Source organism: Gopherus evgoodei, chromosome 2 (genome assembly GCF_007399415.2).
Source record: "Gopherus evgoodei ecotype Sinaloan lineage chromosome 2, rGopEvg1_v1.p, whole genome shotgun sequence".
NCBI lineage: Eukaryota > Metazoa > Chordata > Testudines > Testudinidae > Gopherus > Gopherus evgoodei.
The window spans coordinates 148,017,292-148,035,532 of record NC_044323.1 but is presented as its reverse complement, the minus strand read 5'-3'; the positions used below and the strand labels follow the sequence as shown (position 1 = coordinate 148,035,532).

Genomic DNA, 18,241 nt, shown 5'->3' with positions numbered 1-18,241 from the left:
GAGTGGCCAACACCCCACCCTGCCGCCCCCCCAGCTGAGCCAGGGCAAGGCCGGAGCCTTTCCCTGCTGGCTGGACTGTGGAGCTGGGGCAGAGCCCCCCCGAGAGGATTTCAGCCTGGGTCGGTGCCCCCCCTCAGGAGCCAGCCACCTTGAGATGCCATTGAGAGTGGTGGGAAATGCAGGCTCCTGAGTCTGCCCAGCAGGCGTTGGGCCTAGTATGATCAGGGGCACTGGGGGTAGCCGCATCCTGGCACTTATCTGGCCCTGCTGCAGAAGTGGTGGGGTCCCTGGGCCTCTCCCAGCAGTACTCAAGTCAGCCTGCAGCAGGGCTCTGGCCCTTTGTCCACACAAATCTCTCTCCCTGGGGAGCTGCAGGGGCCCCCTATGCTGGACGAGGGGCCAGAGGTTAGGGATGGGGAAAGTACTGGGGGTCCCAGCATGGGGGTGCCAGTAAGGAGGGACAGGGTGCAGGGGTGAGAACCGGATGAGGACATGGAGGAGGGGGCATGGGCAGACCAGTCCCAGCCTCACTTGCACTGGCGTCACTGGGGAGCCCCCGCCCATGGTTAGAGCACAGGACAACCAGCCAGGAGGCAGGATCTGCTTCCAGCAATGTCACTGCCCTGCTGGGCACCCTTGGGCGATCCCTGCCCTGCTCTCTGCCTCAGTTTCCCCTCTGGGGACAACACTGCCGAGACCTGGAATTGCCCCCAAAGTGTGCCCTAATCCCGGCACAGCTGTCCCCCTGGGGTCAGAGAGCTGAGCCCAGCTTCGGAATAGCTGGTTATGCATCCATTTCCATGGCCTCACCCTGATCTCTGCTCCCTCCCTTCCCCTGCCCCCAGTTCTGGCCCCTGTCAGTGGCGAGATCAGCTCCTCCCCACCCAGTTACTGGAGAACTTTGCCAGGATGAGGAGTCTTGCGCTGCCCGAGTTCAGTGCAGACGGAGGCAAAGCCACCTTCATGGGCAGGGCCTTCCTGCTGGAGCAGTTTGGTGAGTGCCCAGAGTCCCCAGGAGAGACAAGTCAGACTCTGTCCCTGGGGGCCCCTGAGCAGGACATGGGGTTCCCAGGGTGCTGTGGGCCCCGTGGTGGGATGCAGGGTCCCAGGAGGGGGATATGCGGGTCCTGGGGCTGGGATACAGGGTTCCCAGGGCTCTATGGGCCCCATGGTAAGATATGGGGTCCCCAGGCGGGACATGGGGTTCTTGGGGTACTGCAGGCCCCTGGGCGGGACATGGGGTTCTCGGGACACTGTGGGCCCCTGGGCTGGACACGGTGTTCTCAGGGCGCTGGGGGCTCCCGAGCGGGACATGGGATTCCCGGGGTGCTGTGGGCCCCACGGTGGGATACAGGATCCGGGGGGGGATACGGGGTTCCTGGGGCTGGGATATAAGGTTCCCAGGGCTCTGTGGGCCCCATGGTAAGATATGGGGTCCCCAGGTGGGATGCAGGGTTCCAGGGGTGTTGGGGGCCCCTGGGCGGGACGCAAGGTTCCCAGGGGGCTGGGGGGGCGGGACGCGAGGTTCCCGGGGTGCTGGGGGCCCCTGGGCAGGACACGAGGTTCCCAGGGTGCTGCGGGCCCCTGGGAGGGACGCGAGGTTCCCGGAGCGCTGGGGGCCCCTGGGCGGGACGCGAGGTTCCCAGGGCACTGCGGACCCCTGGGTGGGATGCGGGGTTCCCAGGGCGTTGCAGGCCCCTGGGCGGGACACAGCCCGTGCCCCATGTCCCTCTGCTGTGCTTGGCTTCCCTATCTCAGAGAACAAGGTCCCTGTGCACGGTCACCTGGGGCCCCCAAGAGAGCGCCTGGCCCTGCACCTGCTCCGCACCTGTGGGCTGGTCCCTGAGCACCTGGAGACCAGGACACTGTACCACAGCATCCAACCCGGCATTGACCAGGTGGGGCCCCAGAGCGGTGAGCCTAGTCCCCCAGCAGTAGCTTCTGCCCCGCACAGCCACTGCAACAGGATGTGGGGAAGCAGCTTTACTGGGACGAACCCAGAGAACTGGGTCTGTTACATGGGACGAGGGCCTGGCTGGTGTCCAGCCACCCGCTGGCATGGAGCCCAGAGCCAGGGTACAGCCGACGGGGGCAGCCCAGAGACCAGAGCCACTGGGCCGTGAAACGGCTGTGTGATCCCGGCTGCCCTGGCTCCGTGGCTGTGAGTCTAGGCTGCCCCGCCCTGAGGGGTGTGTTCGCACCGCGTGCGCACACCCGAAATGTGTGTGCGTGTGAGAGAACTGTACAGTGGGACCGCATGTGTGTGCACGTGTGCCTGTGTGTGTGCGTGTATGCACACATGTGGGGTGTGTGCGTGTGCATGGGGGTGTGCACCTGTGTGTGTGTGGGAGTGGGTGGGTGGGTGTGCACCTATCTGCGTGTGCATGCATGTGGGGGGGTGTGCCTCTGTGCGTTTGTGTGTGTGTGTGTGTGTGTGTGTGTGTGTGTGTGTGTGCACATCTGTGTGGGGGTGGGTGGCTGTGGGGGTGAGTGCATGTGTGTGTGTGTGCATGTGTGGGGGTGTGCCTCCGTGTGTGCATGTGGGGGGGTGCACCTGTATTTTGGGGGGGAGCACCTCTGTGTGTGTGTACATGTGGGAGTGTGCACACGGGGGGGTGCATGTGGATGTGAATGTGTGCATGGGTGTGCATGTGTGCACATGGGGGGGTGCATGTGGAAGTGGGGGCGCATGGGGAGGTGCGCTTGTGGGAGGGAGGGCGTAGGCGGGTGCACACATTGGGGGGTGTGGGTGCATAGGAGTGGGGGCACTGGCGGTTATTTTGGTGGGAGGGACGCGTGGCCCCAGAGACCAGCTGGCCGAGAGCCGTGCAGGGGCTGGTCGGGCCGCGGGGAGTGGGGAGGAGGTTTGTGGTTGTTTGAGGAGGTTCCGTCCTCTCCCATGAGCTGGGCCGGGGGGGATCCCCAAGAATAGCAGCTCCTCCTGGCCCGGCTGGGAGCTCAGCCAGGAGCCAGGCCCCAGTGAGGCACGACGCAGCCAGCGAGTCATGCTCAGGGGTGACCCCAGCAGGGGGCCTCAGACGCAGGGCGAGGAAGCGGCCTGGGCCTAGGCTCATGTCAATAAGTTGCCTGCTCCCGTCTGCTCGGCAGGGGAAGCTGCAGATGTGGGTGGACGTTTTCCCAGAGAGCTTTGGCCCCCCAGGTCCTGCCTTCAACATCACCCCACGGAAGCCCAAACGGTGAGTGGGACAAATCCCCCGCTGCCCTGGGCAGCTTCCAGAGCAGGCGAACCCCGGCACAGCACAAACCCAGCATGCCCAGGAGAAGGCTGGCAACTCGGGGGTAGTGTACAGCCTCACAGAGCCTGGCCAGGCCACACCTCCCCCAGCCGGCCACGGCGAGCGCAGGGGCCAGGCCCCAGCTCTGGCCACGCCCCATCTGCAGCACCTTCCCTGAAGTGTGAACCCTGCTCTCCCCTTGAGTGCGGCAGGTGGGAAGTTCTCTGAAAGCCAGAGGTCAGTGGAGTCTCCCATTGCCTGAGGGCTCCTGTGGCCTCTGTGTTCTCCACGTTCCTGCGGCCCCAGTGAGCCCTCAAGAGCCCAGGTCCGCAGGGCAGGCTGTGTACACCAGCCCTCCTGGGCTGTGAGCAGCCCCCCACCAGCCAGCGCTGCCCCCTCTCTAGGTACGAGCTGCGCTGCATCATCTGGAACACGCAGGACGTGGATCTGCAGGACACCAGCATCACGGGGCAGAGGATGAGCGACATCTATGTGAAAGGGTGAGGGGTGCAGCCTCGGGCCCTAGGGATCCCAAGCCATAGGCCTTCCAGGGGACCGCCCCATGGCCCCCAGCCAGGCATGCCTGGGAAGCAGCCAGCGCCCAGTGGGGATGAAACAATGCTGGAGCCAGTGACATGGAAGCTGAGAAAACGGACAGGCTGAGAGCAGCAGCTCCTGTGCTATACTCTTGTCACACAAACCTTGGCTGGTGCCTAGGCACCTCAGTTCCAGCCTGCGGCCTCTGGGGCTCCCCACCCTGCTGGTGCCCCTCACTCCCGACCCGCAGCCCCCTGCTGCCTCAGCCCTGGGCTGCCCCCTCTGCCAGTGTACCCAGTGCTGACCCCCGGAAGCATTGAAGGTAAGTCTCTGTATAGCTCAGTGGGTCTCTAATGGGTTGATGCTGGCAGGTGCGGGAATTGCTGGCTGCTCAGTATCAATATGGATCTTGGTTCCTTTCTCTGAGACTTCTCTTGTTCTGTGGGTGTTGAATCAGGACATTAGCTGAGTGCTCTGGGGCCCAGCCAGTCTGCTGCTGGGTCCTTCTGGAACCAGCCCCTGGCAGGCAGGTAGTGGCAGAGACACTATCAAGGGCCCTGAGTCAACAACCACCAGCATAAGAAACGACTTCAGAGCAAGCCCCCAAGGTCTGTATTGGTTGTAGGCAGCCGGCAGTTCCTGGGACAGCCCAGCCACTGGCCACATCCTGCCCAAGGGAGGTGGGGGTTTGGGGGAAGGATTGATATGGGAGTAGGGCCTGGTGCAGAGCGTGGGGTCAAGCACCTCCTGAGAACGCCAGAAGTTGGCGCCTGTGGGCACAGGATGTATCTGGTTTTCTCCTGAGCTCCAGCCGCTCTGGGCCCCTCCTGAGAAGAGCTGTCCCATCTAGCACAGAGCTAGAAAGAGGGAAAGGCAAGAGGCCCTGAGCTGAGAGGCCTGCTCCAGGAGCAGTGGAGGATTCTGCCATGTTCCAACTCCCCAGCTCCTCCCAACCCCCAGGTCCTGCACATGGCCCTTGCCATGATGCATAGGCTAGCTGGAAGGGAATAGAGTACCAGCATGTGTGATGGGGTAGTCTGCCCCTTAGGGGCAGTACTGCCTACTGGTCAGTCCACCCCACCCCTGGCATGGCTCTTGCAGAGCCGAAAGGTCTGATTATGGACACAAGGACCTGGGCAGGCGATATGGGGAGATGGGAAGCAGGGAGTAAGTGGGGAGAGATCCTGGTACTGTTTCTTTAAGGGCCTGGGCCCAGGAGCCTTGTAGAGTGGGCGGGTCCAGGCCTCCCTCTCTCCCAGCCAATTGGGGATGAGCTGGGCTTCAGGGCTGGTATAAATGCTGCCTCTTCGGGCAGGGCAGATGTTTGCAGCTGCTGGGTGTGCAGGGAGGCTCTGGCAGGGTCTGCGTTAGCTGAGGGCAGACCCCAGCCAGAGCCGCCTGCCAAGCCCTGATAGCCTGAGGAGTGAGTGGGGTCAGTGCCAGCTGGTGGGTGACAAGCTGTGGGGGCAGGGCTGGGGCTTCTGCCGTAAGGAGCCTCAGAGACCAAGTGAGGCCCTGGAGGGCACTGGCCACCGAGCAGAGAGGGCCGGCGTCAGAGGCACCCTGAGAGCCAGACCCCCTTTCGTTTTGCTAGGACGCTTTGTTCTGGAGCTCGGAGAATGAGCTTAGTCATAAATGGACTTCTGATTTTGTCATAGCTATTTATAGTAACAGTCAGGGATGGGTCATGGGCAATAAACAAACTTCACGGAAGCCATGACCCGTCTGTGACTGTTACTAAATATGGGGGGAAGTGACTGAAGCCCATGAGGGGGAGAGACCCCAGCTGGCAGATGGACCCCAATGCTGTGACCGGCAGTTGGAAGCTGTGAGCTTCTAAACGAGCCTCTATTCATTGGCTGAGCCTTAGTCAGGGGGCGGGGCTATCAGGAAGGCCAGGGCTTTATAAACCCGAGAGCGAGCGGCCAGGGAGCTTTGCAACCAGGGGCTGCTAACAAGGAGTTTCAAGAGGGAGTTGGGAAGGGGGCGAGGGACACTTGCCGTTCTTTAAAACTTTTAAACTAAACTCTAATCCAAACTTGATTTAAACAAAAACCCATCATTAACCTAGGCAGCTGTGGGAGACAATGCAGGCAGAAGCCCAGCAGCAGAGTGGGGGCTATCCAGTTTATTGCACTGAGTGCAGCATGTATGATTTCCTGCCCTGTGGGAGGGTGGCATATGTGTGCATTCGGTGCAAGGAGCTCCTGGCCCTCAGAGACCACGTACGGACTTTGGAGGCCAGGGTGGCAGAACTGGAGGAGCTAAGGGAGGCAGAGAGGTATGTTGATGAGGCTTTCCAGGACACTGTAGAATTGTTCCACCTCTGGTCAGACAGCCCCTGCGCTGTTGAGGAGGATGAAAGGCCCAGGGAAGCAGAGCAGTCAATGGGAGCAGAGGGAAACCATCCCATAGTTAGGACCCTCCTTCCAGATGGTGCTGAGGTTGCCTCTCGCACTGAGGTTACCTCTCCGGGGAAGGGAACTCCAGTCACTAGGAAATGGCAGGTGTTAGTAATGGGAGATTCGATCATTAGAAACGTAGATAGCTGGGTTTGTGATGACTGGGAGAACCGTATGGTGACTTGTCTGCCTGGTGTGAAGGTTGTGGATCTCTTGAGACATCTAGACAGACTTATGTGTATTGCTGGGGAGGAGCCGGTGGTCGTGGTACATGTAGGTACCAGTGACATAGGGAAGGGTAGGAGAGGCGTCCTAAAGGCCAAATTTAGGCTGCTAGGAAAGAGACTGAAATCCAGGACCTCTATGGTGGCATTCTCAGAAATGCTCCCAGTTCAACGCGCAGGGCCAGATAGACAGGCAGAGCTTCAGAGTCTCAATGCGTGTATGAGTTGATGGTGTAGAGAGGAGGGGTTTAGATTTATTAGGAACTGGGGAAACTTTTGGAATAGGGGGAGCCTATACAGGAAGGATGGGCTCCACCTAAACCAAAGTGGATCCAGACTGCTGGCACTTAACATTAAAAAGGTTGCAGAGCAGTTTTTAAACTAAGAGATACGGGAAAGCTGATTGCTGCAGAGGAGCATGTGGATCGGACAGAGACTTCTCTTAGAGGAGAGTCTATTGATAGAGAGTTTCAAGGTTTTAGTCAGGAGGAGAATAAAGCATGGGCCAGATTAGACGAGAAACATTCTCATAAAAAAGAATCTGACACATCAGAAAAGGGCAGACAAATAAACAGTGACAAGTAAGTGCTTGTACACAAATGCTAGAAGTCTAAATAATAAGATGGGTGAACTAGAGTGCCTTGTGATAAAGAAGGATATTGATATAATAGGCATCACAGAAACCTGGTGGACTGAGGACAATCGATGGGACACAATCATTCCGGGGTACAAAATATATCAGAAGGACAGAACAGGTTATGCGGCGGGGCGGAAGTGGCACTATATGTGAAAGAATATATAGAATCAAATGAAGTAAAAATCTTAAATGATTCCACATGTTCCATAGAATCTCTATGGATAGTAATTTCATGCTTTACTAAGAATATAACATCAGGGATCTGTTATCGACCATCTGACCAGGACAGTGATAGTGATGATGAAATGCTAAGGGAGATTAGAGAGGCTATCAAATTTAAGAACTCAATAATAGTGGGGGATTTCAGTTATCCCCATATTGACTGGGAACGTGTCACCTCAGGACGAAATGCAGAGACAAAATTTCTCTATACTTTAAATGACTGTTTCTTGGAGCAGCTGGTACAGGAACCCACAAAGGAGAGGCAACTCTCGATTTAGTCCTGAGTGGAGCACAGGGGCTGGTCCAAGAGGTAACTATAACAGGATCTCTTGGAAATAGTGACCATAACATAATAACATTTAACATTCCCATGGTGGGAAGAACATCTCAACAGCCCAACACTGTGGCATTTAATTTCAGAAAGAGGAACAATGCAAAAATGAAGGGGGGGGGTCAGTTAAACAGAAATTAAAAGGTACAGTGACTGAAGTAGCAAAGAATCCTGTGAAATCCCTACAAGCTATATGGGTGATTTTCAAAGACACCGTGTCACAGACTCACAGATCGTACCAGCTCGTGGTCCCGTGCGGTCCGTGGAGGGTGCCCCTTTCAGTGAGACAGCCCTTCTCGGGGCTCCACTCTCTTTCGGGGTCAGGCCCATGCACCTCCTGGAGCTGCACTTCTCTGAGCCTTAGCACACCTGTTTCTCGACGTGGGCCCCCTAAGGTAGTCCACACACTCTGGCCCCCCCCCGGGCCTCCTTGCCCCCAAAGGGATTGATGCAACCCTATTCTCTAGACCAGAGTGACTCTCAGCTAGCGTAAAACAGAAGGGTTTATTGAGTGTCTGAACACAGCACAGGAAACTCTCAGGGCCTCAGGCCTGGCATCCCTCAGCACAGCACATCCCAGTCCTCCTGCATCCAGGTGGGCTCTGCCCGCTCCCCGTCTCCAGCCCAGAGCTCCCCTGCTTCCCATCTGGGCCTCTGATATCCCCGGCCCCAAGCCCCGCCTCTGTCCATTGGCTTCTTTCCAGATAAACAGGGTCGTAAACAGGATGGCCTGGGTCTCCTCTCCTCTCAGCCCTCCTCTGGACCCTTCTGGCTGGAACCGACTGATCAGGTCTCCAGGGTCCTCTCTTTGCAGCCCATTGTCCTCCCACTGGCCAGAACTGACTGTGACTCCTGAGCTGTGTCTCCAGGGCACCAGGTCACCAGTCAGTGGGGTCTCCATCCTCCAGGCCATAGGCCACGGTCCCAAGTTCCCTCTCCGGTCCTCTGTAACAGCAAACTCCCTCTCCCCTCACCTCGTTAAACTAGTAACACCCAGGGACACTGAGACCCACTCCCTCTGCATGCAACCACTGGAAAACACAGAAAACCCAAGAAAACCCGCCACTTCATCACACACCATACTAGAGGCCCAACTTAAATGTATACCCCCAAATTAAAAAAAAACAGTAAAAGAGCTAAAAAAGAGCCCGTGGCTTAACAACCATGTAAAAGAAGCTGTGAAGGATAAAAAGGCATCTTTTCAAAAGTGGAAGTCAAATCCTAGTGAGGTAAATAGAAAGGAGCATGAACACTGCCAAATTAAGTGTAAAAATGTAATAAGAAAAGCCAAAAAGGAGTTTGAAGAACGGCTAGTCAAAAACTCCAAAGGTAAGTACATCAGAAGCAGGAAGCTGTGGGGCCCCTGGATGATCGAGATACAAAAGGAGCACTTAAAGACGATAAAGTCATTGCGGAGAAACTAAATGAATTATTTGCTTCAGTCTTCACTGCTGAGGCTGTTAGGGAGATTCCCAAACCTGAGCCGTCCTTTGTAGGTAACGAATCTGAGGAATTGTCACAGATTAAGGTGTCACTAGAGGAAGTTTTCGAATTAATTGATAAACTTAACAGTAACAAGTCACTGGGACCAGAACAAGAACAAATGGATATAAACTGGACACTAGGAAGTCTAGACTTGAAATTAGACGAAGGTTTCTAACCATCAGAGGAGTGAAGTTCTGGAACAGCCTTCCAAGGGGAGTAGTGGGGGCAAAAGACATATCTGGCTTCAAGCTAAGCTTGATACGTTTATGGAGGGGATGGTATGATGGGATAGCTTAATTTTGGCAATTAATTTGGCAATTGATCTTTGATTATCAGCAGGTAAGTATGCCCAGTGGTCTGTGATGGGATGTTAGACGGGATGGGATCTGAGTTATCACAGAGAATTCTTTCCTGGTGCTGGCTGGTGAGTCTTGCCCACATGCTCAGGGTTTAACTGATCGCCATATTTGGGGTTGGGAAGGAATTTTCCTCCAGGGCAGATTGGCAGAGACCCTGGAGGTTTTTCGCCTTCCTCTGCAGCATGGGGCATGGGTCACTTGCTGGAGGATTCTCTGCACCTTGAGGTCTTTAAACCACGATTTGAGGACTTACAGTAGCTTAGACATAGGTTAGGGGTTTGTTACAGGAGTGGGTGGGTGAGATTCTGTGGCCTGCAGGGTGGAGATGGATGGCAGGAGAGAGATCACTTGATCATTGCCTGTTAGGTTCACTCCCTCTGGGGCACCTGGCATTGGCCAGTCGGAAAACAGGATACTAGGCTGGATGAACCTTTGGTCCGACCCAGTATGGCCATTCTTATGCCCTGCTGTGGAAGGGAGGAGGGGTGCAGCACCTGCCACCATTGTGGCTGACAGCTCCAGGGGACCCCCAGCAGTGGTTCAGAGGTCTGAGGTGTCTGCCACCCAGGAGCTCCAGGGCAATCTCCCCACTGCCTGGGAGCTCCAATTCCCCCCGCCCCCAGTACCCGGGAGCTCTGCTTTCCCCCTGCCCAACCCATCCAGGAGCTTCGGTTCCCCCCTCACCCACTTTGCCCGGGAGCTCTGGGGTCCCCCCACGGTGGCTTGGAGCTCCAGGGCCCCCTTCAGCTGATGGCTCCGCCCTGCTGCCCCAGAGCAGAAGTGGAGAATGTCACACAGTTCTCTGAAAATTGGGGAATCCATGACCTCCCTGACATAATCGTCTCCTTAGTAACAAACAATCCCCAAGCAGGGTACTATCCAGTTGAGCACAGTGAGGAGAGGGGGGTGCAGTGTTGCACAGTAGGGCAAGGTGGGTGCCATGTCACACGGTGGGGCAGGGTGCAATGTCTCAGGGTGAGTGCAGTGTCGCACAGCGAGGCAGGGTGCAGTGTCGCGGTGGGGCAGGGCAGGTGCAGTGTCGCACAGTGGGTGAGGCAGGGCAGGGGGCAATGTTGCACAGTGAGGCGGGGTGCAGTGTTGCACAATGGGACAGGGCGGGTGCAGTGTTGCGCGGTGGGGCAGGGTGCAGTGTCACAGGGTGGGTGCAGTGTCGCACAGCGAGGCAGGGCAGGGCGCAGTATCGCACAGTGGGGCAGGGTATGGTGGGACCTGCATGCCCTACAGCCACACCTCCATTCACACCCCAGGCTCGGGCTCCTTGTTGCAGGTGGCTGGATGGCCTGGAGGAGGAGAGGCAGAGAACCGATGTCCACTACAGGTCCCTGGGAGGAGAGGGCAACTTCAACTGGAGGTTCATCTTCCCCTTCGAGTTCCTACCCATGGAGCAGGTCTGCGTCCTGCCCGAAAAGGTGGGTGCTGCTCGCCTTGGACATCCACTTCCCTATGGCAGCACTGCCTGCTCTGGGCCTCACACGCTGACGCGGCTGTTCCGAGGGGCAGGTAGGGTTCTGGCTGTGTTTCAGGTTGGCCAGTCCTCCCAATTCCTGTTGTGCCCCTGGCCGGAGTCCCAGCATGCTCTGCTACCTGCCCGGGGCATGACATCAGCGGAGGCTGCTGGATGCCCTGCCCCTCTGCGACTGGGTCCTCCAGCCTGTCTCCTGCTTCCTATCTGTCCTCTCCCCTCCTGGCCGGAGCTGGGACCCAGCTGACCATCTTTGGGGCCGGGCTGCTGGGCAGAGCACTGGCCATGCTGGGGGAAAGGGGATTGTCAGTGCTGCCACCTGGTGTAGGGGTTGGGCATTGCAGAAGCTGGCCCTACCCCAACAGGCACCTTTGCTTCTGGACTGCCAGCATCACGTGGCCTGATCTGCGCCCTCACATAACGACCTCCCCTGGGGAGCCCCAGCCCCTGCCCCTGCGTTAGGCTGGCAGGCTAAAGCTGTCCACTAATGTGGGGGAGTTTCTGCCTGCAAACCTGCCTCGGAGCCCTGACAGCAGCACCCTGAGCCTCTGCTGGGGCATTAACCCGTCAAAGTCTGCAGATCTATAAACAGCCATTCATTTGGCTGGCAACTTGGGAAGCAGCCTGGTGCTTCCACCCACACAGCATCCACTTGGCAGGCCAAGTGCTGCAGCTGCCCTTTCCCCACCCAGCTGGGTCACCCTGGCCCCAGCTGGAACGTGCTGGCCATAGACTCCTGCCTCTCAGCAGCTGCCTTGCTCCGGGCCTGAGGGGCACCATTCAGCTCACGGCCACTCTGCTTACAGCAATCTCTCTGGAGCCTGGATGAGACGGTGCTCAAGGTGCCCCCCAAGCTCATCCTCCAGGTGTGGGACAATGACAAGTTCTCGGCCGACGATTTTCTCGGTGAGGCCTTTCCCCTGGGCGGGTGTTTACCCTGCAGCCCAGGCGGCTGCAGAGTGGCACGTTGGTCCTTCCCACCGGTTGCCGTAGGCACGTCCCCCTCTTGCTAATGATCTTGTATGTTTCTGTCCCTGAGAGCAACCTAGATGCTGCAGGGCCAATGATATGCAGCCACTTCTGGGGTGCAAAACCATGCCCCGGTCCCTGCACAAAGGGGCAAGAGCAGCCGTGTTGGCAGAGGGCTCTGAATGGCTCCCCTGCTGTGAGGTACAGCACCCTGGGATCATCCCCAGCCCTCTAGGGCAGGCAGGGCCTCTGTAAGGTCCTCCCTGGAGCACCTCTGGGCTGCATGAAGGGCTCCATCGCTCTCCTGTATGCACCACCACCGGCAGCCTAGTCCCCAGGTTGGCCTGCAGTTTTCTTTTGCCACTTGCAGGGGTTCTGGAAATCAAACTGCTCAGCATGGCCTGCCCAGCCAGGCGCCCCCAGGCCTGCACCCTGAAAATGCTGCAGGATGAGAGCGACTCCCCCGCCCCACCCCGCTGCCCCAGAACGTCCCTCTTCAAGCAAAGGCTTGCCCGAGGCTGGTGGCCGTGCGTGGTGCAGGAGGAGGGCAGGCAGCGGCTGTCGGTAGGAACAGAGCTGGCAGCAAGGATGCAGGGGTACCTGAGGGGAAGGTGGGGGCTTGGGTGTCCCAGGGAGTTGGAGAATCAGAGGTCTGCGTATGTGTTTAGAGGCCCGATCCTCCTCCAGCTTTAGGCAGCTACCAGAGAGCCCCCAGCACCTCTGGAGGAGGGCGCCTGCCTTCCACCACTGTGGCCCAATTCCCGCCTTGCTTCTCAAGGGGAAGATCGAGATGACGCTGGAGCTGCTGACGGCCAAGGAGGCGGAAGAGCGGCCTGCTGGGAAGGGAAGGGAAGAGCCAAACATGAACCCCATTCTGCAGCCACCTGTGTAAGTGGGGGAGCCGGCTCAGCGGTGCTAACGAGGAGGCTGAGGCAAACCGAGACAAACAGGGTGATTTTAAAAATTTAGAATTTTATAAGGGAAACCCCCCAAATTGTGCCAGGAGGATAAATAATACAGAACATTCCCAGCGACTTCCTGCTTCAAACCAACAGTTTCCCACCTCATGCGCCAGTGTGAGCGGGTACCCACAGAGCAGCCAGTGCCAAACCCTTCCCTGCTGCCTTATGCCTGCGGAGAGGTTCTGACCCAACCCCAGGGCTGCAAAAAGCTCTGCTTCCCAGCACCCACCTGCCTAGCCCTCCCACAGGAGCAGGCATGGATTAGCCACTGGGCCAGCGGGCCTGTGCTCCGGGGCCCCAGAAAAAATCTTCCCCTGGGCAGGTGGGGGAAGCCCCCCCAGTGGCTCCTGACCCCATCAGAAGACTCCAGGTAGGGGAAACCACGCACCCAACCCTGTCCCCCCACAGAAGCATGGGAGGAGTGGCAGAGGAAGCCCCCTCACCTGGACCCCTGCTCCAGACCCGGGATTAGGAGAGCTCTGTCCTCACTGCAGCCCTAGGGCTTGGCACGGGGACAGAGCTTCTCCAGTCTCGGGGCTGCAGGGGGGGAGGTGGAAGGGGAGGGACGCTGGGTTGAAGAGGGGCAGCCTCAGGGAAGGGGCAGGGCTGTGGGCCGGGCCGCATGACCAAGGGGAAGGGCGGGGGCAAGACCGCAGGCAGACGGGGTGGGGAGGGACCCCTCCTTGCTGTGACCCAGGAGTATCCCGGAACAGTCCCCTCCCCACTGCTGGGACACAGCACTGGGCCATTCCCAAGGCCTTGCTGAAGAGGGAGCTGAAAGCCCCAGGAAGAGTCCATCCCATTGCCCTGTCCCAGGGCAGCCCAGAGACCCAGCTAGGATACCCCAGGCCATGCTGGGAATGGTTGTCCTGGGACCGGCTCCTCCCTGCAGGCGCCCAGAAGCCTCATTCCTGTGGTTCACGGCCCCTCTCAAGAGCCTACGCTACATCCTCTGGCAGCCGCACAAGTGCAAGATCATCCTGGGGTTCCTGCTGCTCCTGCTGCTGCTCCTGCTTGCAGCCTTCATCTACTCCTCCCCGGTGCGTGTGCCCATGGGGGGCCTGGGAGTCACAGCAGGGGTGGGGGCCCCCCACCACAAGCCCTGGGTAGGGCTGCAGGCACAGACGGAGAACCCTAGCGTGCCTGGGGCAGCAGCACCACCCTGCCCGGGAAGGGCCTAAGCCCAACCCCATGGCTCTGCTCCCTGGGGCCCAGTGCTGGGGAAAGCAAGGGGAGGGAGGCAGCACAAAGCTGAGTGGAGTCAAACGGGGTGAGCCTGCTGCCCTCCAGCCTGTGCCTCGGCTCCAGCCCCTTAAGGCCAGTCCCGAGTTCACAATGGTGCCAGTGGCATCGTGGAGCCAGGGCCCTGCTTAGAATGGGTCCTGGTCTGCTCTGCTCGCACTGCACCCCTAGACCCCACTGGCTCCCCTTACCCAGCCAAAGGCTCCTCTCTGCCCCCAACCCCTCCCGCCAGCTCCTCTCTGCCCCCTGGCCGGACCCCAGGGCACCTTTGGCTCCGGGCCTCTCTGCTTCCCACCACCTGTGGGGCCCGGCCTGTCTCCCCAGGGCTCAGCTGCCTGGGACTGGTGCAGGAGCCTTGCAGGTCTTAGCTGGGACCCTCCAGGCAAGTGTGTCCTGAGGGAGCCTGGCTGGGACAGGCCCTGGCCTGGCAGATCCCACCGCTCCCGAGGGGCCGGAGTGATTCCTGGCTCTGGGACCAACCTTGGCTGCACTGGCAGATCAGCCCAGCAGATACAGTGACCCTCCTGCGGGCTGGTGAGTGCAGCCAGGAGGTGGGGGAGTGGGTCTCTGGGGGGCAGGGGGGCACTGGGCTGTGGGAGGAGGAATATCTTTGTGTGTTGGGGCACTAGGGAGTGGGGGGGCTGGGCAGGGGTGGTGTTGTGCATGGCGCTGGGCATTTGTGGCAGGGTCAGGGGCTCTGGGCATTGGGAATCGGGGGTGGAGGGTGAGGGGGCTGGGCAGGGGTGGTGTTGTGCATGGCGCTGGGCATTTGTGGCAGGGTCAGGGGCTCTGGGCATTGGGAATCGGGGGTGAGGGGAAGGGACACGCTGCCAGCACAGGGCCAGGCAGGCCACTGGGCATCTGACAACTGCCTGTTTGTAACTAGTGCCTTGTACTGGGCTGGGCAGAGCAGGATCGCCCCATTGCCCCCACCCCGCCCTGCTCCATTGCCCCCGGCCGGGCCCTCGCTCCGGGGACTGACCTCCCCCACCCCATTGCCCCCAGCCAGCCCCTCGCTCCGGGGACCAACCTTTCCCCCACCCCATTGCCCATGGCCAGCCCCTCGCTCTGGGGACCGACACCCCCCCCCCCGCCCTGCTCCATTGCCCCTGGCCAGCCCCTTGCTCCAGGGACCCCCCCCACCCCATTGCCCCTGGCCGGCCCCTCACCCTGGGGGCCAATGAAAGGTTAATCTGGCCCTGCTCCCTACAGGGCACTGGCCTATGGAGCCAGCTGAAGCGGCAGACCCCAGGCTGGCTAGAGGAGACACTGCTGCTGCAGGGCCTGACTCCCTCGCTTTCCTCTCCCCAGGGCTACCTGGCCATGAAACTGATAAACCCCTTCCGCAGTCTCCATTCCTTTGGGAGCCTCAATCCTCTGGCAGGGAGCAGCGGGAGCCCATAGGCCACAAGCCGGCAGCAGCACCCCCAGCCCAGCTCCTGGGATGACAACCGGGCACAGGCCCCGAAAACAGACAGCACCTGCTGTCCCCTAGCACAGAGGGACCTGGCCCTGACCCCCAGCCTGAGGAGTTGGGCAGCAGCACCCCTTCCACATTCACCACCCGCTGCCCTACAGGCATCTGGATCTTCCTGCCTCCAGGCAGCAGCCAGTCTTACCACTTCCTCCCTGGCCTGCACTCCTGCTGCTCCTTCCCTGGGGGCCAAGCGCCACTCACCGCAGGCCAGTGAGGCTGACTAGCTCCTCGGCTAGAAAGCAGCCCTACTCCCAGGCAGGTCATTCTCTGAGCCAAAAGCCTTCAGGGCCAGTATTCCCCAATAAAGGCATGGAAAGGAGGCCCTTGACCTTGACTTGAGCACCAGATTTTCTTTACAGCACCTCACTCAAGGCACCTGGGGTGCCACCCAGGAGCTGCATCCAGAGATGAAACTGAGCTCTGGCTCCTGGCCAATAAGTATTCCCCACCCAGTCTGCTGGGAAAGCCCTCGGCTTCTCTCCTTGCCTCGTGCACCATTGCCTGGTCAGACTTCTGGGCTCTTTTTGCCCACGATATGAAATCATGTTAGGGCCAAGGCTGCATTAGCTGGGAGAGGCAAGTCACAGCAGGAGCAAAGCTGCTTCCAGGACCCTTTCGTCTGCCCGAGACAGCTGTATTTCCACACTACCACCAACAGGGAGCACTACTCCCCAGAGAGTGGTAGCATGACATACCAGTGACTGATTCCTCTAGAGCAGGGCTGGGCACTTTTTGGCCCAAGGGCCACATCTGGGTATGGAAATTGTATGGTGGGCTATGAATGCTCACAAAATTGGGGTTAGGATGTGGGATGGTTTCAGCTGGAGGTGTGGGCTCTGGGGTGGAGCTAGACATGAAGAGTGCAGGAGGCAGCCTTGAGGTGGGGCAGGGGATTGGGGTGCAGGGGAGAGGGCTCCGGCTAAGGGTGTGGGCTTTAGGGATGAGGGGTTTGAGGAGCAGGAGGGTGCTCCAGGCTGGGACAAAGAGCAGGAAGGGGATCAGGGGGTTGGGGCCTAGGGCTGCAGACTCTGGGTGGCGCTTACCTTAACCAGCTCCCCGAAGCAGCAGCCTGTCCCCCCTCTACCTCCTATGCAGAGGTGCAGCCAGGTAGCTCTGCACAATGCCTTGTCTGCACACGCCACCCCTGCAGCTCCCAGCCAAGGGGAGCTGCAATGGGTGTGCTTGGGCCAGGGACAGCATGCAGATGTCCCTGACTGCCCCTACACATAGGAGCCAGAGGGGGGACAAGTCACTGCTTCTCGGAGCTGCAGGGAGTGGGGCAAGCCCCCGACCCCACTCCCCAGCTGGTGTACCAGAATAGGGCAAGCCCCAGAAGCTTGAGGGCTGGATTAAAATGTCTGGAGAGCCAGATGTGGCCCCTGGGCCATAGTCCCCCATGAGGGATTGAGTGGAGCATACCCAGGCTGCTAGAGCCAGGCCCCCTATGCCAGCATCCTCAAGCACAGCTCTTCCTGTCAGTCTCTGCTGTGATATTACATGAGTTGTAATGATCAAAATAAGGCCTGTTTGTTCTAGGGCATTTATACTGGATCAGGACTGTAGGCTGGAGTCAGGACTCCTGGGGTCTGTTCCCACCTCTGCCAGTGATCTCCTCCAGCACTGTAGGCAAGTCATGTAGGACTTGGTTTTCAGGAGCATTTGGAGTTAGCTTCAGTTAGTGGGAGGGGTCAGTGCTCGACCTCACTGCGGCAAGCCCCAAGCCTGGCTGTGCACCTGCTAGGCCAGCAGCAGGGGTTTAATCTTCATTGTACAGAAGGGCAAAGCAGGAGCATACTCCCGCTCGCTCTGGCTGGGATGGCTTAGAACTGAGCCCAGTGTCCCGCCCAGCACGGAGCTGGCCCTGCTCGGGGGAGGAATTAGACACGGATATAGTGGGATTTCCCACATTGCACACTCAGGCCTTGTCTACACCACAAAGTTGCAGCGCTGGTGAGGGAGTTATAGCGCTGCAACTTAGGAGGTGTACACATCTGCAGGGCATCACCAGCGCTGCAACTCCCTGTTTGCAGCGCTGGCCGTACTCCCGTTGAAACTCGGGTGTAGAGGATCCAGCGCTGGTGATCCAGCGCTGGTCATCAGGTGTAAACACTCACCAGCGTTTTTCTTGACCTCCATGGAATAAACAGGTATCCCAGCATACCAGAGGAAGCCTCTCTGGTAATCAAGCAGGTCTCCTTCCCCGCGGTTTGCTCTCGCGTTCCCCTAACCCCCGTGCAAGCAGATCTCTTTCCCCGCGGTTTGCAGGGGGGTTCGGGGAACGCGAGAGCAAACCGCTGGGAAGGAGACCTGCTTGCACGGGAGTTTGGGGAACGCGACAGCACACCGTGGGGAAGGAGATCTGCTTGCACGGGGGTTCAAAAAACTCCGGAGCAAACCGCTGGGAAGGAGACCTGCTTGCACGGGGGTTCGGGGAACGCGACAGTACACCGCGGGGAAGGAGATCTGCTTGCATGGGGGTTCAAAAAACACCGCAGCAAACCACTGGGAAGGAGACCTGCTTGCAGGGGGGTTCGGGGAACACCGGAGCAAACCGCTGGGAAGGAGACCTGCTTGCATGGGGGTTCGGGGAACCCGACAGCACACCGCGGGGAAGGAGATCTGCTTGCACGGGGGTTCAAAAAACACTGGAGCAAACCGCTGGGAAGGAGACCTGC

The 18,241-nt window shown here is 59.1% G+C and overlaps 1 protein-coding gene across 1 annotated transcript in view; it reads left to right on the top strand.

Annotated features, from left to right (window-relative positions):
* FER1L5 (fer-1 like family member 5) overlaps nucleotides 1-15,816 on the top strand; it is a 94,196-nt gene extending 78,380 nt beyond the window's left edge. Inside the window, exons 41-50 of the mRNA XM_030549417.1 lie at nucleotides 846-994; nucleotides 1,759-1,898; nucleotides 3,109-3,197; nucleotides 3,641-3,736; nucleotides 10,722-10,863; nucleotides 11,723-11,822; nucleotides 12,256-12,449; nucleotides 12,664-12,773; nucleotides 13,740-13,887; nucleotides 15,401-15,816. Of these exons, the coding sequence (XP_030405277.1) occupies nucleotides 846-994; nucleotides 1,759-1,898; nucleotides 3,109-3,197; nucleotides 3,641-3,736; nucleotides 10,722-10,863; nucleotides 11,723-11,822; nucleotides 12,256-12,449; nucleotides 12,664-12,773; nucleotides 13,740-13,887; nucleotides 15,401-15,493 (1,261 nt within the window). The 3' untranslated portion in view covers nucleotides 15,494-15,816. The remainder of the gene's footprint in view (nucleotides 1-845; nucleotides 995-1,758; nucleotides 1,899-3,108; nucleotides 3,198-3,640; nucleotides 3,737-10,721; nucleotides 10,864-11,722; nucleotides 11,823-12,255; nucleotides 12,450-12,663; nucleotides 12,774-13,739; nucleotides 13,888-15,400) is intronic.
* The last annotated feature ends 2,425 nt before the right edge of the window (nucleotides 15,817-18,241 follow it).